At 43.4% G+C, this 23,867-nt stretch overlaps 1 protein-coding gene across 2 annotated transcripts; it reads left to right on the top strand.

Annotated features, from left to right (window-relative positions):
• The first annotated feature begins 123 nt into the window (after positions 1–123).
• MAP3K8 (mitogen-activated protein kinase kinase kinase 8) lies at positions 124–22,481 on the top strand. Of its 2 annotated transcripts, none has more exons than XM_075144000.1 (10): positions 124–233; positions 812–917; positions 5,435–5,559; positions 6,606–6,835; positions 9,647–9,811; positions 11,329–11,590; positions 14,256–14,362; positions 18,556–18,708; positions 19,321–19,567; positions 21,078–22,481. In XM_075144000.1, the coding sequence occupies exons 4-10, from the start codon at positions 6,644–6,646 to the stop codon at positions 21,209–21,211; spliced, it is 1,260 nt and encodes a 419-aa protein (XP_075000101.1). In that variant the 5' UTR covers positions 124–233; positions 812–917; positions 5,435–5,559; positions 6,606–6,643; the 3' UTR covers positions 21,212–22,481. The 2 variants fall into 2 exon arrangements, with proteins under 2 accessions (XP_075000101.1, XP_075000100.1); XM_075143999.1 differs by having other exon boundaries at positions 6,475–6,835.
• The last annotated feature ends 1,386 nt before the right edge of the window (positions 22,482–23,867 follow it).

Genomic DNA, 23,867 nt, shown 5'->3' with positions numbered 1-23,867 from the left:
GGCCGGCGAGGCTCAGCCTTCCTCTGTCTGGGGCGGAGCGGCTCCCGGTGCACCGGGCCGCCCCTGGGTTGCGGGCATGGCGTTTCCCTAGCCGGGGAGGGCTGTTGGTGCCGCCGAGGCGTGTGAGAGCAAACCTAACCGGCCAGCCCAGGCCAGGCCCAAGGCATGTGGGTGCAGGCAGCTGCCTGCTCCGTCCGGAGGGAGCAAACCCAGCCGCCCAGGCCAGGCCCAGGGTGTGTGGGTGTGGGCAGCGGCCTGTTCCGGGCAGAAGGAACAAACTGAGCTGCCCGGGCCAGGCCCAAGGCGTGTGGGTGCAGGCAGCTGCCTGCCTGGCGCGAGGAAGCACACAGCAGCCTGGGCCTCGTGCGTGCCAGGCTGCTGGGGCCTCCGGTCACCCCTCGCATCAGCCCCGCCAGGCCAGGGCAGGAGGGTAAAGGTGGGCGTGGAGGTGAACCTGGAGGGGAAATAAAACGTTTGTCTAGTCCCATGCCAGGGGTGCAAAAGCAGGGTTACTGTAGCGATGGCAGTATGCACGTTCTGCCGGATCAGAGATGCCGTGGTTGGGGCACAGAGCTGCAGGGTGCCCAGGAAGTTGTCATTGGCCTGCTGTGTGGTTCCCACACGCTTTCTTTAGTATTTCAAAACAGTCATTTATGTAAAACTTGTGGGTACATCTGTATGTTAGGGGCCATGTGACTACTTTGTGTGTTAGCAGGTCTTCACTGCTGAGCTACACTCTTGGTAGCCTCCAGGGGAGTCAGGTCTGTAGGTAACCTTGCTATAACCTTACCATCTTTGTTTTGTATCCCAGGATGATCCAGAAGACAGTAGATTGCTTTTAAAATACTACATTTCAATTTATATCCTACGTACACATGCCATGGAGTAGAAACTTGTGTTTCCTCCATCTCTCCAAGGTAAGTATGCAAGTTTCCTCTGGAATTCTATGACTTGTCCTTCCTAAATTCATTGATGTGGAGAGAGAGAAACTCCTCCTCTTTTTTCCCTTTGAAGCTGGTCTAAAAAAGGAAAATGGTTTCATTAAAATTAATTGTGGGTTTAGGAAAACTAATAACCCAAGCAAGTTCCTGAAAGAGGATACCTAAGGTATCCTAGCGTGAGAGCTGCTACATGTTAAGGATGTGTTACTCAGCCTTAACCTCCCACCTTCAAGGTACTGCCAATTCTGCCCTCTCCTAGGCCTGGCCTCTCTCCTTTTTACCTCTCCTGTAGCCTATCTTCTTCCTCAATCCCCTTCATTTCCTTCCTGTTTTTTCTTCCTTTAATAATCTAAAACTTTCTTTTCTTGCATTTTTTCACAGATGTTTCTTAGCAAATGCACTGAGTGGTGCAATTGAACACTGTCAAACTCAACAAAGAAGACACACATTTCTTTACAGAGGTTTGCCAATGTATTTATCATCTGTATATTTTGGAGAAGAAATCATGTGTGAACAGAGGTCAACCCTGCTAGCAGTGTTCCACATACTAAATTGTGATGCTGAGGAAAACAGGATCAAGTAGTGAGTCTCTCTGAATCCCTGCACATTTCAGGATGTCGTTTGTGCCATACTTCGGACAATTTTGAACAACATAGGAGAGGTAGCCTTTAAAGGAGGGAATCAGTGTGTCTGGATAATATAAACAGAAAAGGAGTTATATGTACTGAAAATAAACACTGAAGCCTAAGGTGTTTGTTTGTCTTGGAACTTTATAATGGAAGTTTTGCCATTGACTTCAGTAAGCAAAGTCACTATAGTGCAGGTGATAAACAGAAAATACAGCTCGTGTCTCATGAGATCTGGAGACAGGTTCAACTCATCAGCTGCTAGTGCTGCAGCAACTGGTCTTGGTGATCAAAAGGTGCCACTTCTCTCCTTAATCAAAAACTAACTCGCTGAAGAGGAGCTATTGGGCAGCGCTGTCCTGCGAGAGTTACTGCCTTTTGGATGAGAAATAAAACGTAGTCCTGCCCAATTTTAGCAATTACCAAACCCACGCTGCTGTCTGCCAGAGCATTCTAATCGTATCGCCCCTAGCAAATCTTTCACATCGTTGTCCTAAATTCCCCCAGAGTTTCAGCTGAAGTTTTACTCGGATAATGCTTAACCTAAGTGTGCGCAGCGAGCTGCGGGGCTGCCCTCTAGGTGCGCACTGCCCACGGGAGCATCAGGGGCTCACCGGGGAAAGGGGCTCACCGATGCCACCTGCCAGTGACAGGCAGCTGCCGTCAGGAAATGCCGCGGCCAGGGACGCGCAGGGGCACGGCGAGAGCGCTCCCCGGGATTACGGCAGAGCCGGGGCCGCGCTCCGCCCCGCCGGCCCCCGCTCAGCGCCCGGGGCAGGGCGGCGATCGCTCCCGCCTTCCAGGAAACCGAAATAGAAACCCCGGCCGCAGCCGCCCCGGTCCCCCGCCCTCGGCGAGGGGCGGGCGGCGCTACCTGCGCCCTTCCCCGCCCCCGGCAGCTTCCCGCGGGACCCGGCCGAGCGGCCCCGGCGCTGGCTGCGTGCGGGCGGCGCGGCCTCTCCCGGCGCCCCGCGGGTAAGCGGGGACGGGCGGCGGGAGCAGCAGGGCTGGGAGGGGGCTGCGGGCATCGCGACCGCCCGGCGGGGCGGGAGGGGAGAGGCGCCGGGAGAGCCCCGACGGGACGGGACGGGACGGGACGGGGCTGCGCTGCCGGCGCGGAGGCGGCTCGGCTCCCTCTCCGCTGGCCTTCCAGCTCGGCCGGCTCGCAGCGGGGGTGGAGGTGCGGGGGGCGGTAGCTGGGCAGGTTCCTGGCTGCCCTCAGCCTCCTGAACGGCATCGCGTTTGCCGCTGGAGTCGTTGGGTCTCCAGCACCTGCGCTGTCCCCAGGGGTGCGGGGCAGGCGGGGGGGCACTGGGACACCTCCCTGGTGGAGACGGGCTTTTTGCCACTGTCAGCGCTAGGAGGGGCTTTTTTTCTATTTTCCGAGTGAAAATCCGAAATTATGTAGAAATTGAAATTGTTGATGGTTCTTGTCCCTTTTTTTTCAAAGGGATTGTGTTTTTCAAGGTCTGCCGATAACTTTTCTTAAAAGCAAATAAGGACTTTTTTTCATCACTGGTGGACAATTACTTGCCACTTAGACCAGAAAATTATTCCCTAAAAGCGGCACAAGAAATCTTTATTATGGGTGTGTGATTGTGTTGAGCCATTCTGTGCAGTTTTTGGTTAGTTTTTTTGTTTCTGTTTTTTTTTTTTTTTTAATTTCTATTTTAGTTTTTGTTTGCTTTTTTGTTTTGTTGATCCTTGACACAAAAAAATCCCACAGGGATTCAGAAGTCTGGTATCCACTTACTCTTATTTTAATATGGTGGATATAAGGATGCTCTCAAGCAGAACACTTCTCAGAAAAAGGGCTTTAAGGAAAAGCTACTTGTGATAAATAGAGAAATAAACCTTTGGCTTGCAAATTACTCATGTGACAATGTTGAAATAATGGCAGAACTGGAGAAAGAGTCTTTTGCTTTAGCAACTAACTTAAGTGCTTAAATTTAGTTTTATTTTTCTACTGTAGGTAACCACTTTTTGAACTGAGAACATAAGTAAAACATACTCAGTGATGTAATTTCTTCATTTAACTTGATTGTATAGAATGATTTAGAACATTACTTAGGTGTCCAGCACAGATACTAGTACAGGATTTTAGTAAAAAAAGGGAGAATGAATTCCCTGTTGGTAACTAGACACTTTTTTTGCCAGTGGTGGAAATATAATATATAAATTGCTGCATAATTTAAAAAATCAGCTTTACAGAGTCTAGACACTGCTCTCATTACGTGAACATTTAGTGTTTAGAATTTGCTAGATATAGGGAAAAATGAAGGATCTGCAGCTTTTTTCAAGCACTAAAAGCACAGAACTGAGAATATGCAGGTTATAGTCACTTTTTCTTGTTATTCAGAGCTTTTTGGGTAGTAGTGAAACAGTCGAGAATATTATTAGTATTGTACTGTAGTTTGGGAACATTTTGAGGAACAGAGCAGAGCTGGCACTTGTGGAAAGCTGCCGTTGGTCTAACCTGTACAGATGCCTTATGCATGAAAACGTTATCAGAGTGTGAATTAGGTTAATTGTGGTACGTACTTGTCTCTATCCACACAAGACTAGAGCATCTGGAGGCTCGTGTTTTTCTTCAGAAAGTCCCTCAGGACTAGTTTCTAACTTTACCTCACTTTTCACATGCAGTCTCTCAGTTCCTTTTATGACTGGACTGTTTCTTTTCTCTCCACCCCCATTAATTCAGCACCAGAAAAAGTAATGAATAAAAGTCTTGCTGTAGGGAAACATAGAAATTTTCTTTATAATAAAGACTAAATAATTTCAGGCTTTGTCAACAGCCTTTAGCTTGGGCATAGAGCAGGAAGGTGGGATGCTAGGAGTTAGAAAATACCCCTAACATCTTTTATTTCTTGGGTAGGTTGGAAAAACCTGACCTCTCAGCACCCCGGATACAAAGCCTGGGTGCTGCCTGCTCAAGTAGTGCTAGTGACCACAAGGTTTCCTACCGAGCTGCCCTAACGCTAGAGGTGCCGTCGGGTTGTCTTGAGGCTGGGTGACCTGGCGTAGAGTGCTGGTGAAAGTCACTCTGTCCATCCCAGGGGGACGGGGGGTGCGGGGATGCTCTGCTACCGTCACCCCCGGGGTTTGAAAAGGAGCGCGTTGCGCCGCAGTCACTCCCCTTGCCTTTTCCTATGCTGCATCTGCTGAGCTGTCCTGTCCTGCCTTTTGAACTCGCAGCACGTGGTCTAAGTTTCTTTGCCAAGTCAGCCGCGTCATTTTACTCGGTTTTTTTCAACGTTAGAGCTGACGTAAATACTCCAACCCATGAGAAATATGTGCCACAAAGCTTCCACGTCCTTGCGGGGAGGGTAAGAAAGATAATGATCATAACCAGAAACTGTACCTGGGTAAATGGCGTTGCTTCATGGCCTCAGGGGACCGAGTCTGCTGCTTGTCCTTGAGATAAATAGGTTGTGCTTGCTGCTTTTCTTTTTTCTAAGTATCTTTTTGTCTGGTTGTTATCTTTTGCCCAAAATAGGTGGATGCAGTGGATTATGAAAAAGGGGAAATGAGAGCTTTCTAAATAGGGCATGATTTATTCGGTTCTGCTAGAGGAAAAGGAGATCCTTCTCTTCTTTGCTGTTAGCAAAGAATAAAACTCAGGACCTAACCACGGAAAACTTATTTTTCACTGCTACTTGGAAATCTGGATGATCATACAGTAGCTTGATTCTTTTTGAGCTGTCATTTTTTTTTCTTCCTACAGAAAAATCCCCTGTTATCTCAGCCTTGTGATTACTCGTTTTTCTTTCCGTGAAGCCTGTGAAGCAAATGATCATATGAGTATAAACCAGTCGTTCTGCTTGAGCTGGTCTTCCATGGCTTTATTTGTTTTGCTTTTTTTAATAGACTGCTAGAGAACGCTGTGAAATTATCATCGGTGGTGAATACGGGTTCAAGAAACATGACGACTTTAGGGATTATACTGAGACGTTTTTGATGGTTTTGTGTGATGTAACTAGGATAAATACAAGGTAAGTGCTCCTAGACATTTACGTGTTGAAAACTATGTGTAAGTGTTTTAATGACTGAGCATCCATGTGTTTTTAACTTGAATAGAGTAACTCTTTCTGACTTAAACTAGGAACCTGGGATGGGAAAGGGCTTCTTGGGGTGTTGAATCCGGATTCTAGTAGTGAAAGTCTACTTCAGCAAAATGGTCAAGATTTATCTTAAAAAGTTATTGTTAGGAATAGTGAGGGTAGAACAAACTGCTGGAAACTGCTTCAAAAGCTCATTGCTTTTATGATAGCTCCATTTCTGACTTTCTTCTGGAGCTGGTGAAAATTTCAGTTCAAGTCTAGTTCTGGTCAGTTATTTGCAAAAAAGATGAGTTGTGTATCTCAGGTGGTGACTTACTTGTGCTTTATGCAATGATACTAACAGATGCTTATTACTAGTGGAGTGATCTTGCTCCATGACCACCTCCTCTTTCTGGACGCATCACATAAATTGCTCATGAAAACTTGGGGATAAACTAATTGAGCACGTTTATATCTCTCTCTGTCATTCATTTCCAAATAATGAATTCCTTCATTGGTGTTGAGAGTGCTCCTTCATTTTTGCATATCCAGCAAAATATAACTAGTTTGTGCTTCCTTACTGTGCCAGTTCCTCTAAGGAAAAGCTTTATCAAAGTAAATTCCAATAATGAGTGACAGGGGAGGTTCATTAATAACTGCTAAATAAAATTTCACTAGCAAAGACTTTTCCTCCGTTTCCTCTTCACCCAGTCTACTAATTATGATTTTCTTCATAACAAATTAAAAATTTTAAATCTAACTATATAATGATGAGCTATCTCCCTGATTGCTTCTTTTCATTCTTACTTTGCTAAAATAAAGTTAGGTGAAAAGTGTTTTCAGGTTTGTTTGTTTCTTTTTTTTCAGGAGTGGTTTTGCAAAGTGAACAGTAATGGAGTATATGAGCACGGGTAGTGATAGCAAAGAGGAGATTGACTTGTTGCTAACTAATTTAAATATGTCTGAGGTGATAGACATCATGGAAAACCTTTATCCAGGTGGAGACCTTGCAGTCTATGAAGACAGCTTAATTACAATGTGTGAAGAGGCAAATCAAAATGAAGAACATGCGGAATCTTTACTGTTTTGTGAAAGGGAGGTTTCTTTGATGTCCTCCGTCAAATACGGGACTGTGGAAGACCTGCTTGCCTTTGCAAATCAGGTGTCTAACACTGCAAAGCAATTTAAAGGATGCAGACAGCAAGAATCTGGAATCCTCTTGAATATGGTATGTCTCTTCTTTTCACTTGAAAATTAGTTCTAATTTTCTAACCTTAGGAGTTAGAAGTTATTTATGAAACTAAATAAAGATCACCCCCAGCCCCAGCAGTAACAGTCAGGCTGTTGTTCCCTGTGCAAACCTGGGGCTGGAGGAGACCTCTGAGGTTATGAAGTCTAGCCTCTGCAGTCTCAGGCAGCTATGGAGAAAGGTACTTTCTTCAGAAAGATCAACTCTGTGTTGCCCTCTTGGTATCCCTGGAGATTAGAAAACATTTCCCAACGTTGAATACAAACTTGAGACACGCAGTAAAAAAGCAAAAGCCACAACTATGATGGCTCACAGGTTTGGGAGACGATAAGGGTTTTCCATGCCTTCTGTTTCATGCAGTAAAAAGAGTTCATTATGCAAAACTCCCAAATAAAGGTCTAGGATCTATTTTGGTATAGTTGCTGAATTCACTCTATCTGCACGAAATGTAAAAAGTAGCAATGTGAGGAGAAAAAGCATATAGTATCAACTGTGACTTTCAGAATTACAATATTGTGTAATATCACACACTGCTAAATTCAAGTGTAGATGCATTGTTTTGAGATATGTTCATTTTTTCCCTAAAATGATTTGTGTTCCACAAGCATCTGTAGATATTAGTGTCATTGGACTTCTATTTAAAATCAGTTGCTCTGGAAACAAATCAGTTGTGAAATGGGAGTTCATTCATGTATGTTTGTGCTGCTGCTTTATTTTCTTAAGATGTTATACATCTATCATCTTCAATATCTTGTATGTAATATGTTTTATATGCGAACATTGGTTGCTTGCGGCTTGCTGGTTACTCGGATGTGAAATAGCACAGGGTATTGCTTTATTCTGATTTGGAGGGAGCATTGCAGTATTGCAAAACAGTCACTTTTTAAACTCTGTAACACTGAAATGACACTCACTAATATTAAATATTTCCTATACTTAGGATAGACAGTGTTCTACATACTCGTGGTTGTTTTGCTTGCATGTTATTTCTATAGATGCATACAAATGGTATGAACCAAGTACTATTAGGTGCACGTGATCCATTGAGCAACTGAGGATTGGAGGCAGGGCATGACCTGTACATGCATTTCAGTAGGTGCATCTACATTGTAAATATCTGCAGCATTTTAGTTAGGATCAGGAGTGTTTCTGATTGCCTGGTGACCCCCACTGGCTGCACCGTGGCTCACGTCACGAAGGGTCTTGGAGCGCACAAGCTGGATTTCTTTCAGTTGAAACTAAACTGGAGGATACGTTACAGCCACAAATGAGCATTCACTTCACAGGACGAGGCTAGGAACTAGTCCTGAAAGCCGCCTGAAAATATGAATAGTGTGGTGGTTGTTGCTCTCTTGCTCTGCAAATCCACTCCACTCGGTCTGTGTTACTTTCCAGGACAGGTGTAACCCACGTGGATTAGCTAGTCTCAACGCCTTGAAATGCAGAAGCGAGCAGGCGAGATGTACGGATTGCTAGAGTGTTTATCTTGGCTGTGATAAGTAGAGGGGAGGCTCATTCTGCATATCCGAAGCAAAATACCTTTTATTAAAGGACACCTCCCCCAACAGTTAAGAACTTATCCTCCCCAAAATTAAAAACTTCGAAGAATTAACTTATTTCATGCAGATACTAGTCACAAATGACAGTTTAGCAGTCAAGAAGATACTTTCCTAATTGAAAAGCATGAAGTTAGTTAAAGCACAGAAAGATTATATGTGTTACGTCTTAAAAAGAAATCTAAACCCAATAATCTTCCTAATACACTGTTATTTTAAAAGGGGTAGCTGAAGAGCTGAGTACGTGAGGCCATGTGACAGACATGAAGTGATAAATATCCTTGATCTGCTTTTATGTATCTTCAAGAATCTTAATAAAGTAGCAGTAAACAGGTTAATGATATTCCAGATACTGACAATACTGTATATACCTGAATTAATTAGAAGCATATTCAGAGGAAACATTACTTCTGTAGCTGAGAAAATATTAAGAGGCTGAAGAAATAACATCAAACCTCAAGCAGTACTCACATGGCTGTAGTTAGGAGTTTGGTCTCTCTCTCTGTCGTGTGCAGAGGGAGGGAGCTGCTTTAGAGGAAGATTTAGAGCAAGATACTGACTTAGAAGCTCTGAGTCGCTTCGTGGAGGAGCCCTCCTCGCCTTGGTGATGGTATAGAGAACCAAAGCTCCCAACGTTACCCACTTACAGCAGGCAGTGTGACTCCCGCTCTTTTTTTTGAACTACAGTATAAAACTAGAAGAAGGTGGCTGGTAAAATCGTGGCAGACTTCTTCAACCTTTTACTAAGCAGCAGAAACTCTGATACAAGATGAAAAATTAAAATGTGTTCCCCTACCAGTACATGTGATATTAGGAAATGCTGAAACTCTTGCTCACATCATGTAAGATAGCCTGTGAGTAACAGGTATGTGGCATAACAAGTTAGCAGATTACAGGAAGGACAAACATGTGCAGGTAAATCTAATAACAAGAGGTGGGTAATTTCATTAACCCAGCTGCTGTTGTTGTTGTTTCAAGACGATTAATTGCAACTTACACTTCGCAAGTTAGTCACTGGAGAGAAACGTGGATGCCTGGGCTGTGAATGAATGCCACACCTCACATGCTGTTCCCATTTGGTGTTTCTAAATAAAGACTGCTGAACAGATCGCATGCATCATGCAATATATGTGATATATATTTTTTTTTCCCCCACTACACATATAAAATTATTAGACTTGAAGTAGTTTTAACTGCATCGTGACTTTTTTTTTTTTTCACTTTAACTCCACAGATCACACCCAAGAATGGGCGCTATCAAATCGACTCGGATGTGCTTCTGTTTCCGTGGAAGCTGACTTACAGGAACATTGGCTCTGATTTTATTCCTCGGGGAGCTTTTGGGAAGGTGTACTTAGCCCAAGATAGAGAAACCAAGAAACGAATGGCATGCAAACTGGTATGTTAGTTCAGTAGTTTTATCTCTGAGCAAATATTGTACAACATAGTACATACAGTATATTTTCAAATATATCTGCATCAAATTCCACTGTTAGGCTGATGATCATCTTGGTTTTGTTGGCCTACACAAGGTAGGAAAAATACATGTTTTTAACTGTTAACTTGTTTTAATTTTTTGGCTCTGAGACTGCAAAAGTTTCTGCATTTTGAAAGTATCTGGAAGTATGTGTAACTGCCACGTGGGCAGGCCTGCTGTGGTGCGGGAGTAGAAGAATTTCTACTTGTCCTGCTGTACTCAGGGTGGTAAAATACCAGCATGAGATCACGTCCCTACTGAAGGTGATAGCAAAACTCTGTTGCTGCAGATGGTTTTAGGATCTCGTCCTTTAACTGGGGTCCTCAGACTTACGTTTTCTTTACTCCAGTGCTATTAATGTCCCTGAGAGCTCAGTTTACATGCAGTCTCATTGTGTTTTGGGCACTGACTGAGCTTAAGGTTGTGAGATGTCTCAAGAAAACGGCTAAGCACCCCCCTATTTTTATGAAAGCCAACGTTTTCTTTCAACTTTACCTTTCAATGTGCTATTCTGAATTGTCAGTAAATATTTAGGGCCAGTAAAAGCTCAGCTGGGACATTGCTCTATATCCCCCGGCTCATGAATAGGTACCTGTATTACTTCTGTGTGTGAACGAGTTGGGGAGGCAGTTGTATGTCCTTCCCTTGCAGCCAGTGTGTCCACATGGGGACACATTTAGTTTGCCACTCCTGCATAACCTACTGCAGAATTAAAGCATCCTAATGTTTCTGAAAATACAAACAGTATTTCTCACCGCAGTAGAAATATTTGCCTCTTATTTGGTTCACAGCCACAAATCTGAGGGAAGGAGAATAAAAAGAGCAGTAGTAGCTTTTCTGTGTGTAAGTGAACACTGCTTTCTATTGTCTTAGCAATCTGCCATCAGTACTTTTTAAAGAAATGTAGTGCTGCCAGGTGCTCGCTTTAAAGCAGGTTTCATTTCTTGTAAGCCATAAAACAGCGCTGATAAGGATTGAATCGAGGTCAGTAATGGTCCTGAGCATGGTTGGTCTGTAGACTGTGCTAGCGCTGCAAGCACTGATCCACGTCAGACGGGTGTATAGTTCTGGTAGAGAAGATGAGACTGCACAAAGCTAATGGAAAAAGCAGTGGGGTTTTTATCTCCTTCACCAGGAAGTTTGCATAGAGCTTTTGCGTAACCACTGGATTTTGACGGGAATAACTCTTGCTACATTGCTTTTTCTGGAAGATTGCACTTTTTATTTGGGCATGACTCCAAAAACTCTCTCAAATTTAAACAGGATGTATCTCAGCTGGAAAGGAAGAACAAGTCACAGGATCAAAATAAAGCTCCGTGTTTTAACAAGTGGATAGGAGTGCTTTGCCTCCTTCCATTTTAATCTATAGGATAACTAGTGTTAGTATGGGTAACTTGTTTTTTGAGCTGCTTTTCTGTGGTTTTGTTTCAATGTCCTAGGTCCCAGTGGAACAGTTCAAACCGTCGGATGTTGAAATACAGGCATGTTTCCGTCACGAAAACATTGCTGAATTATACGGTGCTATTTTGTGGGACGAGACGATCCATCTCTTTATGGAAGCCGGGGAGGGAGGATCTGTCATGGAAAAGCTGGAGAGTTGTGGTCCTATGAGAGAATTTGAAATCATTTGGGTGACAAAGCATATTCTGAAAGGACTTGACTTTCTCCACTCCAAGAGGATTATCCATCATGATATCAAACGTATGTGTGTGTGATTCCTTGGGGTGCTTTCATGTCCAGGCTGGGCTGGGGCTCCAGTGGAGAGCCTGGGACTGAGCTGGGGCACGTAGCCTCGCGTCTCTGGGAGGGAGGGCTGGATAATGCTCAACAAATGACACGGTCAGGTTCCGGAGATAATTGTTATTTACACTATTTATTAATTCACTTCAGTGGAGAGGATGATTTGAAAGTCATGGGTCCTTTGCCTTTCTAGAGCAACTCAATTTGAAATAAAAACCTAAAGAAAATGAGCAAAATTATCAGTCTGTGTTAAGCCAGAAGTTTCCCTCTTTCCATGTAAATTCATCCTGAGTGCTTCCATGCCCGCCTTCCGTTTGCACCTTCTTGTAGGTTTTATGTTTCTGCATGGCTGTTCCTCAGTTTGAGACACTTTGGAACTAAATACATAATTTGTACTGTTTTTTTCTTTCAACAACTACTGCAAATTTTAGTATATATTTGCTTTTAAAAAGCTCTGGGTATTAACATGTATAAATAATCAAAAGGTATTGATATTAAACCTAAATTAAATACATTAAATTTAATATTAAATACTGTTTCTCCCAGCACCACCTCCCCCTGCAGACAGGTAAATTCTGCCTTTCTAGCAACAGTGCTTCTAATGAAGACGTATCTCTTCTGCAAGTTAATTTTTTCTAAGCTTGAGGGTTTAAAATAGAAATATTCAAATTGAAGTGTTACAATAAATAGTTGACAGAAGAAGATTATCAGGAATTGCTAAATTTTATCTCGGTTTTGCATTTTTTTTAGTTAATGTGGGTCAGTACTTCAGAGGTAAGCCTTTGAGATTCCGACAACTATAAAACTGCTTAATTTTTCTCTTAGCTGTGCTTTCTTGCTTGTAGTAAGAGTCTTCCCTATGCGTTTATTGTAATTGGCAGTAACAATGACATTAATTAAAAGGTTTAAAAACCAAACCAGCCAAAACCCAACCCACTACATCTAGATAGTGGATAGGAGAACCAGCCTGATGTGAATGTGGTGGATGTGAGTGCGTTTCATTTTTTCCAGCCTTTTTCTGTGTTACTGGATGCAGGGCAGGAGCTGAGGTGGAGGCCGACCGGGGCTGATGGCCGCTGAGGGCTGATGGCCGCCCAGCCTGGTGGCCGCCTGGTCTGGAGGTGCCTGGGTGCAAACCCTGGCCACGCTCCTGCCTGCGGGGAGCTGTTTTATTCGAGGGGGTGAGCTGGGTAACCCAAGCCCTTAATGGCAGCCGTGCCCGCTGCCTGGCGAGGCAGCCTCTGCTCGAGGGAGCCAAGGTGTGTGTTTTCCCTCACCAGGCAGAATCAATAGAAAAGGCTGTTTCCCAAACATCTCTGATTTCTTCCTCACGGCATCGGCTGCTGTTGAGTCTCTGTCCTGCTGACACAGGAGGAGATGGGGATTTTACTGAGAGAAAGACTGCCCTGAGCCAGGAAGGGGAGGAGGACTTTCTGTTGGCTCTTAGGAGCAGCTCAGTGCTGCCACTCATTTTAACCCTTGGTTGGAAAGTGGTTAAATCTAAAGTTATTTGGTGGAGGGAACTTTAGTCCAAAACCAGCCGAAGCTGGGGCTGGGTGCAGTCCCAAACAGCAGAGCTTGCTGTGCTGTGGCAGTGTGGCCCTCTGCACCATCCGTTATGTGGTGTTTAAAAGTCTCTTCAAAAGTATCCCTAAAATTACAAATTTACTTACATGGTTTGTAGCACTGGTGAGGAGGCAGGTATGTGAAGGATTGCTTCAGGAACCAGTACCCCTGAAATCAAGCCTGCGTCTTCCCACTGGATGGTCACGGTGGGCACTGTCAAGATAGAAAACGACCCACAGTTTCCTCTGGGAGAAAATGTGTTTCTGTTTGTAACTTGGAGACTTCATTTGTCCATGTCTTCTGAAACAGCAAACAAGAATTTCTCAAGGCTTACACAGAGCACTACCTTCATAAATATTTGATCAGAAATATAACTGCAAAGAAAACCTCTGAGTACAAAGTTGTGCCCTAGGCAGAGTTTTATGAAGGAAAGTGAATTAAGCTCCTAGATATTGCTGCAATTCAGTGGGAGTTTGGAACTCTCTGTCTTTTATTACTTTTGCAGCTATAGTCTGTCCTCTGGCATTGTGCTGAGCCACTCTTGCTGACCGGTGCAGGAGACTGGTGTGGCTGCTGTGGAGGGACCTTGGTTCCTCTCTACTTCTGTCTTCATTTAAATCATTAGTGTAGAGAAACCTTTTGGTGACCAACAGTTATGTTGTTTATAGTCAGACCTGCACAGCATGCTCTCCACCTTGGAGACCATTAAACATCTTCAGAGCAAGCCTCATGGTGCTGAGGCGCCTACCAGTCTTCCACCTTCTGCCCTTGCCCTCAGCCATTTCTTTTTTCTCTCTCTCTTTTTTTAAGCTAGGAAAATGTCCAAACATTGATTCTTCTTCTACGTAAACCAGTCCAGTTTGATTTTGAAGATATAATTTAAAATTGGACCCAATCACTAACAGACCTGTTTTGGCTAGGCGAAGGACTGTGTCGGCTATACAGACTGGTTGTGCTAATCTCCCTTTTCAGGCTAACATCCAAATGAAACAGGCATGTTGTAAAATAAATGCCCAATGTGCTAGAAACTTAAATGCTGTCATCTTTGGTTTTCTTTTAGCAAGCAACATTGTCTTTATGTCAACTAAGGCTGTTTTGGTGGATTTTGGCCTAAGTGTGCAAATGACTGAAGACATTTACTATCCCAAAGACCTTAGAGGAACAGAGGTAAGAAGCTGGAAAGACAAAAGCCCTTATGTTGTATTACTCCCATGGTTGTGATGCTTAGGCTCAAATTTGGAGCTTGAGGGTAGAAGCTTGGGCAGAAGAGTTTTATAATAACTTACCAAAAAATTAAAAACAAACATTAATATACTCTCAATTATATTTTTATTTTCAACTTACTGAATGGAGAATCAGGTGTTACACTTTGAAAGCCATGTCACCTTCTCTGCAGTCCTATTTGTTAGCAATTATTAAATCTGAAGTCAAAGAGAAATCGGGGTTCACTGAAGTGAAACAAACAAAGGAACAATACTCTGAGGAGGGTTGTTTGCAGTGAATCAGCTGCTGGTCAGAGACGCTTCAGGCTGGAATTTGGTCTTTGCTCTAGCAAAGATTTCTTCTGAGATACCACCTATGGACCGGGATGACCTGCTCAACACAGTAGCTTGACTCCTCCTTTGAAACTGCAGAAATTACAGATGTCTGGGTTTCGTCCGTTAGCATTTCTAAGCTCTTTTCCCCATCTACACGTAATCCTCTTGTCCTTTGGGGGTTATGTATGGCACAGTTGATGATTATCTGGTAAACTGCTTGGGCATTACAGTGATGGAGGTGGGGGCCTTTTAAACGTTCTCAGTGACTTTAATTCTGAATGTGCACAGAGGTCCTGCACGCCACTTGGGCTACCCTCATGCCGAAGTGTTTCCAGGGCTGGAGCTTTAGCAGACAACCAAGCAGCAACAATTAGCTTGGATAGCTGCTGCAAATGTGGCTTTGCATGCTCTCTGTTGCTGGAGGAGGTTTTTTTACAGGAAACACCTGAGCTGAAATGTTGGCGCTTTACCATTTTGATAGGCTTCCACAGCATAGAAATGTGTTTGGAGGAGGTACTTGTATAACTGACAAAGAGCATTTCACTCCTTGGAAGGGTAGGATAAACTAAGATTTCACAGAATGTCAGGCTTGTTGTTTATGTGTTTTTGAGATATTTGGGAAAATACTTGAACATTTGTTTTCACTGTCTTTCTAGTCAGGGGAGTTAAGAGCTTAAAATGCTTACTGTACTGGAAGCAATGTGCTTTCTGGCATTTAATGTACATGCTTTGTGGGTTTTTTATTTTGGTTTGGTTTGGGTTTTTTGTTTGTTTGAGGGGGTTTTGTGTGCTGTTAATGAGAATAAAAAAAATGGTGGGAATGAATTGGAAGCCCTGGTAGGGTATTTCCCAAGGTGTGTTAACAGGAAATTTCCAGGTTTGTGGAGTGGACTGGTGATGATCCGCTCCTGGCTATTGGAGGACAGGCCAAGTTCATGTTGGTAAGAACAACTGCGGAAAACACTTAGTTCTTCATTTAGTAGGAAGAAAATTATTCCATGCTGTTGAGCACCTGCAGTCACGTCCTCAGAAAGCGGATAATCCCCACAACCCTGAAACACGGCGGTGCTTGGTGTTTGCTGTCTTAGGGGAGAGGTAGCCAGTCCTCGGAACTGGCAATCCTGCTGTTCTGCTGCAGCATCGCAGGCCAGAAGTAAGGTAGCAGAGAGAACGCTGGGAAATGAGATTTTCAAATACCAAAGACTTATAGGAACATCATGAATGCTAGTCTATAGGTCTTTCTGCTCACAGTCTTCCTCCTAGGCATCTTCCTCTCCACGGTGCCTGTGTTCAGACTTGTGGGCTGCCTAATTCAGTGACCCACAAATGCCCTCTGTAGGCACTTGATAGCACTGGCTTTCTTGATTTTTTCAAAGTAAGATCTTGACTCTCCAAAGTCCTCCTGAGTTTTGCACCCTCCGTTATGCAGCCTTAAGAAGTGGTGCAGTTGTCCAGGAGTGCTGGTTCTGCACGTGGTTGTGCAACCCCTTGTTAGGGCTCTATTGTGCCATGCAGCATCGCGCCTGTGAACTGGCTGGTTTCTCTGACGTCTGGTATTGGCAGGGACTCATGTCCACGAAGGAAGTGGCAGTTGGAGTTACCTTTCTCCTGTGCATGTTCTCTTCTGGGGATTTAGGATTTTTATTCACTTCTATAGCACAGGAAGTCTGAATGTAGTGAATCTTCTTTCTGTTTATGAAAATGAATAGTTGCAATTCTTGGCAGAATGATTGAAAGATAGTTACATTTTGTTTAGTTGGTGTAGCATGGAAAACCTGGGTTTTCTGAACAGTGTGCGTACAACGCATGCAGCACAATATACCATGGTTGTGATGAAACTCCTCTGCAGGAAATACTTTTTCTAGGCATTTGCTACACTTTCTGTTGTGCTTCTGTCACTTTGTTAAAATATGTAAGCTTCAGTTACAACCATTTGAGGGGAGGAAGAAGTTGTCTGCTAAGGTTTATTGAATGTGGAAGGTGTGATTCATTTGCAGGAATGCTAAACTAAAACTAGCACAGCACCAAGTAAAGGACTGGTTTTTAGCTGGGTGGTGTCTCTGGTCTGACTGGCAGACAAGTGCCAGCCCAGCAGTAGGAAGGAATGGGAATGGGAAGGTACCTGGGGTTTGGGCTGCCTACTTTGGTGGCAACAGAGTCTTAGGCCAGTCTAAAATCACAGCTTGGGTGCACATCTCATTTTTGTTTTTTGGCCCTGTGCAATCAAGGTGCATCTTGACCATTTTCACACTTTGACTATAACTGCAAACAGGTTCTTGTTCCAGCATCCTTTTTTCCTCAAGAAGGCAGCTGCTTTTTGTTTATGTAGATTTCACTCAAGTTGCACTGTATTTGCTAATGACTTCTTTTTTACGAAAGTAGAAATTCTGTTCTTTGCTCCTCATGAGACTTAAAGGTGGTGGGTGCAGACGCACTTATTCTGTCTTAGCCCCGAGAAGAGCAATGGATAGGAGTAAGTAGCAGCTGTAGGCACCTGCTGAACCTTTGCACGTGCTTCTGGTCTGAAGCTCTGTTTGCAGATATGGTATGTGATTTACTAGGAAATATTCCTTGGAATTTGCGTGAGCCCTACAGCTGTTCTCAATCTGTGGTAATAAGTAGTCAAACCATGCGCTGATGACTTAACTTCCTGCTCTTGTGTCAGTTAATGGCTTTTAATGCGATTCTTTGTGGCAGGATGACTTGAACTAATTAAAGTTCTGCTTGGCTCCTTTAGAGGGAAATTGGGTGAGGGAAAAGTAGAAACTAGAAGCAAATAGGGCGGCTTGCTAACCTAGTGTGTTGTGGGCTGTGCCCACGTTGTGTTGAAACCTCCTCCCTCGGCCAGTGGCGGTGGCAGAGCTGTGCGGGCAGCCCCTGCCAGCCGCGGGGCGTGCCTCCCGCATCCTGCCTGTCTGGTTCTCCTCCAGCTGCGCGCCGAGCTGCCTGGAGCTGGCAGGAGCTTCCCACCGGATCCTTCTTCAGAGTCTTGACAAATCCGAACGTTTCAGTGAAATGTTTGGATTGAAACTGTTTTTTGGTTTGGACGAGATTAGAATTTTTGGTTTAAAAAAAGTATGGAAGAGGGATGCTTGCCTTAATAGCTGCTCTGGGGTAGCCTGGTGGAAAGGGCACACAGCAGGACTTAAGAGACCTGGCTTTTAATTTATGCCTTGCTTTAGACCTGGCTTGTTCCTCATCATCCCATTTCTTAGGATAATGCCCCAACATGCAGGTTATTGGATAAGTCAGGGGGAGGAGAAGAGTAAGCAAGACAGGAAGGTGTATATCTGTCAGTTCTGTCCAGAAGAGTTGTGTAGTATCCAATGTAACAGGGGTTTGAGGAGTGGACTCCTACCCCCAGCTGGGTGGCTAGCAGCAGGGTCACCCTCTCTCTTTAGCCTAGTGCATGCCCATGTTGTTCAAGCAGAATGGAGCAGTCCCAGCAGTGCCCCACAAAACAAAATGGCAATTCAGGCACCTCCTTTTGCTGTGGAAGAATGAGGTTCCTGCTACGCAGATGAACGAAGCAGAGCCATGGCTTGAATCTCATAAATCCCATAGCTGCTGAGCTGTGGCCTGTCTGGGGAGGGCAAACCTGGAATATGAGTTTGTTCAGGTGCCAGACCAGAAAATCTCTGTGATTGTGGCAACGTGCAGAGCAGAAAAATCTTATTCCCCAGATGGTGCTTGGTCTTTAGGCTGCAGGTACTAGTGGGATGCATCCCTTCAGAGGGGGGGTTTCTTGGATCACAAAATGTCACGATTTGTCTTTGCTTGTTTTCCCTTATTGATTAATCTTTTTTTGACTATTCTTCACAGATTTACATGAGCCCTGAAGTTATCCTCTGCAGAGGCCACACAACAAAAGCGGACATCTACAGCATGGGAGCTACTATTATTCATATGCAAACTGGCATCCCGCCCTGGGTGAACAGATATCCTCGTTCTGCATATCCATCCTACCTCTACATTGTAAGTGTCCTTAGCAAAGCTGTAGCTCAGTTTCAGTTGAAGGGTTTCCTGTGCTCTTGTTGGGAAAGCTCCAGTCATATAAAAACTATCAAAATATTTGTCAGAGAGATTATATCATCCTTTTTGCTTCAGGGGAGGGAGGGAAGAAGTGGGTTTTGATCATTTAGGGGAAGACAGAGGCTGAGCTGGAGTCATCTCTCTGGTTTGTGTTACAGGCCTTGGGTTTACTGCAAGGACAGGGTTAGAACAGCGTGAAACTTGACTGAAACAAGCCCATCTATGTTCCACTTGTCTGTTTTGCTTAGAAGTTGAGGATAAAAACTGAAGCCTGGCAAATTTGATTCTCTTCAGCGTGGTATAGAAATTTGGTGAATTTGCATTGCATCGGATTTTAGGCTTGCTTGGAGTTGCTTTGAGTTTTTAAATTTATGATAAATCTGATTTAAAAAAAAAGGTGGATTTTGTGCAGTTACATGTTCTAATTGATCAGCCCAGCTCAGGGAGATGATGAGTTTTAAGTGGGGAATTCCCAGACCACTCGTGGTTATCTGTGACTTCCTTTTCCATTGTTTTTGGAATAACTGTTTCAGTGGTCTTTTTTTATTCCAACAGATACACAAGCAAGCTCCTCCCTTAGAGGACATCGCTGAAGACTGCAGCACTTCCATGAGAGAGTTGCTAGAAGCAGCTCTAGAAAGGAATCCTAATCATAGGCTGTCTGCAGCAGACTTACTGAAACACGAAGCCTTACACCCACCCCCAGAAGAGCAACCACGGTGCCAGAGCCTGGACTCGGCATTGTTTGAAAGGAAAAGACTACTTGCAAGGAAGGAGCTGCAGTTGCCAGAAAACATTACAGGTAATATTGTCAGGCTTACTTACCTTGCACTTTGTAGATTTTACTTTGTGTCAAAACTTGTTGTGAGCGAGTGTTTAGAAACAAACGAAACTCAAAAAGTTTCTGGAAAGAGACCAGTAAAAATCCCAATCAGATGAGATCAGACCCAGAGCTCATTAAGTGTTGTGTAAAACGCCCATTGACTTCAACAGGGGAAGAACTTAGCCTGAATTCTGCAGCTCCGGAAGGGCTGGCTTATGAAGAGGCCCTGGCAGTCATTCAGGGCACTTCTTCACGAAGTATAGGCTGCTGTCCCAAATTGCCTTAATTTGCCACAGTAGTAGAGATGTTTTATTGATACTAGTGATTTGTTTGTTAACAAAAAAAAAAAAGTCCCAACAACCACGACCAAAACCAACACTTTTTGCTTCCTTAAAGACACACACAAAACCATAACTGTAATGTTGCTGAGTGTCAGCAGTACAAGCCCTTTGTTTTCAAAACAAAAATTACTGTAGGACAGAACACAGTTCCCTTGTGCATTAATAAGTGCTTTATGAAGGATCATACATGAACTAGTTAGAAAACTCAGTTTGTCCTCAGATAATACCAAGACCAAGGGAGATTTAGTGCCAGAAACCTGCTAACAGGCTTCAAAATGCTTTTCTTCTTGAAATATGTTTGGAGGGTCCTGACAATAAGCATTTAAAAACTGACCCCAGACAAGTGGTTTAATTGATTGTGATAAGTATTTGAAAAGATATCTATGCAAAGTTTTGGGTGATGTAATGCATAATTGTTGCAAGGAATCCACTTAACATTTAAATCAATCATAGCCTTTGCATCTAGAATGGCATTGCTTCTTGTGGGTGCATAATTCTTTGACCAGCTCAGGCCATCTGAATCAATTCATTTGAAGATGAAAAAATATCTGACCATTAAACTGGAACTTCAGTTTAGGTGCTTGAGATTCCAGGACACTCATTACACAAGTATTCAGGGGAATTCTGCCATTGCAAAGGTTTCTTCAGACCTTGATTTAAAAGAAAAAAAAAATGAGACTGATGGTCCCATATTTGTTCTGTATTGTCACACCCAGCGATACAAAGAGGATGTCATCTGTTTAGATGAAAATTCCCCTGTAATGAAGGGGAATTCTCAACTGGCAGAAAGCTAGCAGAGTTTTTTTCTTGCACCAAACTCTCCTTTAGCAGTATGGCTCAGAGGGTGAGGAAGCTCTGCCTAGTTGTCCCAGCTGATGGAGGTTTTTTTGAAGTAGTTGAACACATTTGTTGTTTTCAGTAGCAAACTGCGTACCTTTTTTTGCCCTAGAGTTGTGGGTTGATTTGGTATCTCTTATTTGTTTTATATGAGGTTTATGTTATATTGTCCTTAAAAATGAAGCTTTCTAAACCACAGATAAATAAAAGCAAATATTAGGCCAATTATTCCCATAATGTCTGCAACCATGGAACTGAACTGATGTAGCTATTTGTGCAATAAGGACATGCTTTGTCTCCTTCCTTTTTAGATTCCTCATTGTGTACTGGGAGCATGGAAGAGTCGGACCTGCTAAAGAGGCAAAGATCACTCTACATAGATCTTGGAGCTCTAGCTGGTTACTTCAATATTGTTAGGGGACCACCAGCCTTAGAATACGACTGACTCAGTAACGTTGTATGTCGGCAGGTCAGAAATGGACCTCTACCTCTTAAAACTTGATTTTAAGACTTGGTTTTCAAATTTGTACATAAAAATATTGCCATTGTAGGCTGTAAAATGTGAATAGTGTTTAATTGCACAGATGATTAAGCTAAACCCTTAGGGGCTCTGATAAGCTGATCCCAAGCAACGATATTTGTGCGTCTGCTGGTTGACCAAGAAGAAGACGGCAAAAAGAACATTGCTGGGAATGTCTTAATCCAGGATATCTTCCTGTGCTGGGCCTTGCACTTTTATAAAACTTGTAATATATGCTTGCAAATAGTGCCATCAAAAAAAAAAAAAGAAAAAAAAATTGAGCATGTGGACTGTAAGATTCAGTCTATCTGAGCTGTCCGTAGAGAAAACCTTCCAAAAAAAAAAGTCCTTGATTTAACCAGTCAAAGACTGGTTCAGTCTTGTTCTGTCTTTGAGACTTGGCAGTCTCTGGTCATTCTTAATGGAAATCAGGGCCTCCCTTAAGCTGAGTTAATTTCTGTCAGCTATCTCTGGAGCCAAAGCATCACTTGGTTGCAGATGTGTTTTAACTTTGCATCTTCCCTGGGCTGTCAGAGCTAAGCAGGGCGCTATTCCCCCTTCTCCATGGGCGTAGGGAATCCTTCACTGGCTATATCAGTTAGCTTTGGGAATAGCACAGCAAGCTGGCCCTGACAAAGCACGGCAGTGACTCTACCTGCTTCCTATGTTACAGCTACTGCAAGGATATCTTGGGTAGTTTTCAACGGTAGACCAAATGTTATTCCCTATTGGTTACAGTGGACAGGCTCCAGACTCTTGCTTTTTAATACTTTAAAATTGTACATGTGTATAATTGCCGTGAGTGCTATGGTTTGGAAAGCGTGTCATTAGTGACAAGCTGTGTTTATGTTCCTATGGAAATGGAATTATATTGTTCTTGCTGTGCCTCATACATTTGAAACATGATGTTTTGGATGATAGTAAAACTATGTAAACTGCATAGTTCTGTACATCCCATGGGATGAGAACGTAAACTTTTATAAAACTCTCTTTGATGCTTAGGGTGACTCTTTATAAGCATTTGTGTTAAAATGGCATACTATGTATGTTGTACACTGAATCTTTTCTGAAGCACAGTCTCTTTTTCATACGTCTATTATTTAATGCTGCTCCTATCTAACACATGATCTTAAACAGATGATTTCTAGTTTGATACTGATATGGTCAAATGAATAAATCCAGCTCAGTGCCTTGAGATGTGGTCACTCTGTTCTTTCATCTTTGAAAACAGTGTGGGGCTGTGACTGTACCGTGGCCCAGGTACACTACATGCATCGTTCCACTTACTGGGGAGTTGGGTGAAGGTCATTGTTGGTGGATTTTGGACTCTGGTAATAGATGATGAGTGTTTCTGACAAAACCTTGTTCTCAGATCCCAACACTCCCTCTCAACTGCGTGGATGTTGCACAGCGGTTGTGTACAACATGGAGCGCTTCAGTCCTGATGTTAATTGCTGCAAAAAATCCTGCTGGGAATAACCCACCTGCTCCAGTACTTTGTGCAAAATCTCTAGGTGACTAGCTGCTTTGAGGAGAGCTGTGTAGGGGAGCCCTCTTCATATTTATCCTGGCTTTAGTGATCAGGATTTTCAGGGATCAGACTTTCAGTGTAGCTGACTTAAAACATGACCTAATGGTTTGGATGCTCACCTTTGCCGTGAGAGACCTGGGTTCAATTTTCTGGTCTTTTGCTGATGGCTTTTGATCTTTAATGAGATTCACAGAATTAGTAGGAAGCAGCTTTTCAGGTAACTGGAGGCGGGCTTAAAATCTCTTCCCCAGTTTCCTTTCTATAAAATTAAGGTGTTTATCCCCACCAGACAGTGGCTAGATGTTATGCAAATACTTATCAAGTGTCTAGATCCATGTAGGAATTACAGGCTGCTAGGGCGCTTTTACCATCGTTTGAAAAATGTTACACTGATTTTTCTTCTTTTTTTTTTTTTTCTTTGATGCCATCCTCCTCTCCCCCACCCAGTTAAATGTTTTAGCATGGAAATCTGCATGTGGGGGCAGGCTCACTATTTAATATCCGTTCTTATGTACAGTATATGGCTGTTAGATATCTTCACACTATGCAATAAATGACCAGGTTATCCAAAGTAATTATAGTTTATATATTGCCAGACACAGGTGAGTTTGGCTGAGTGAACCGATAGCTCTGTATAGGCACATCCACAGGTCTGAACAGTATGAGGCTTCATGACAAATATCACTTCAGAGGACTGGTGCACAGTCAACAAATAGCTGTTCAAATACACCGAACACCAAGCATTGCTACCAGCGCTGTGAGCTTTCTAATAGCTGAGGACTCATAGCCTCAGGCTGCAGCTAAGCCAGGACTTCTCTCTGGAGCAATACATCATATCCCAAACATCACATCCCTCCAGCGTATCTCACAGTGGTTGATCCCTGCGTTGTGTAGGTTCACCTGTTTGTGCCACCGCCTGGGGAACGAGGTCAGGGAAATGAACTGGGTTAGAAATAACCTGGAAGGGGGAAGATTGTTTCTCTAATCTGGTTGCCAAAGCAGCTGGCAGCAATCAAGGCTGGAGATTAGGGGGAGGGAATGAAAAGGGAA

Source organism: Calonectris borealis, chromosome 2, assembly GCF_964195595.1.
Source record: "Calonectris borealis chromosome 2, bCalBor7.hap1.2, whole genome shotgun sequence".
Lineage (NCBI taxonomy): Eukaryota > Metazoa > Chordata > Aves > Procellariiformes > Procellariidae > Calonectris > Calonectris borealis.
This window is presented reverse-complemented; position numbering and strand designations above follow the sequence as displayed.

Coding starts and splice junctions, on each gene's coding strand:
- MAP3K8 (XM_075143999.1), top strand. CDS start 6,500: ATGGAGTATATGAGCACGGGTAGTGATAGCAAAGAGGAGATTGACTTG. Junction 18,709..19,320: donor ATCCATCCTACCTCTACATT/GTAAGTGTCCTT, acceptor TTATTCCAACAG/ATACACAAGCAAGCTCCTCC. Junction 19,568..21,077: donor GTTGCCAGAAAACATTACAG/GTAATATTGTCA, acceptor CTTCCTTTTTAG/ATTCCTCATTGTGTACTGGG.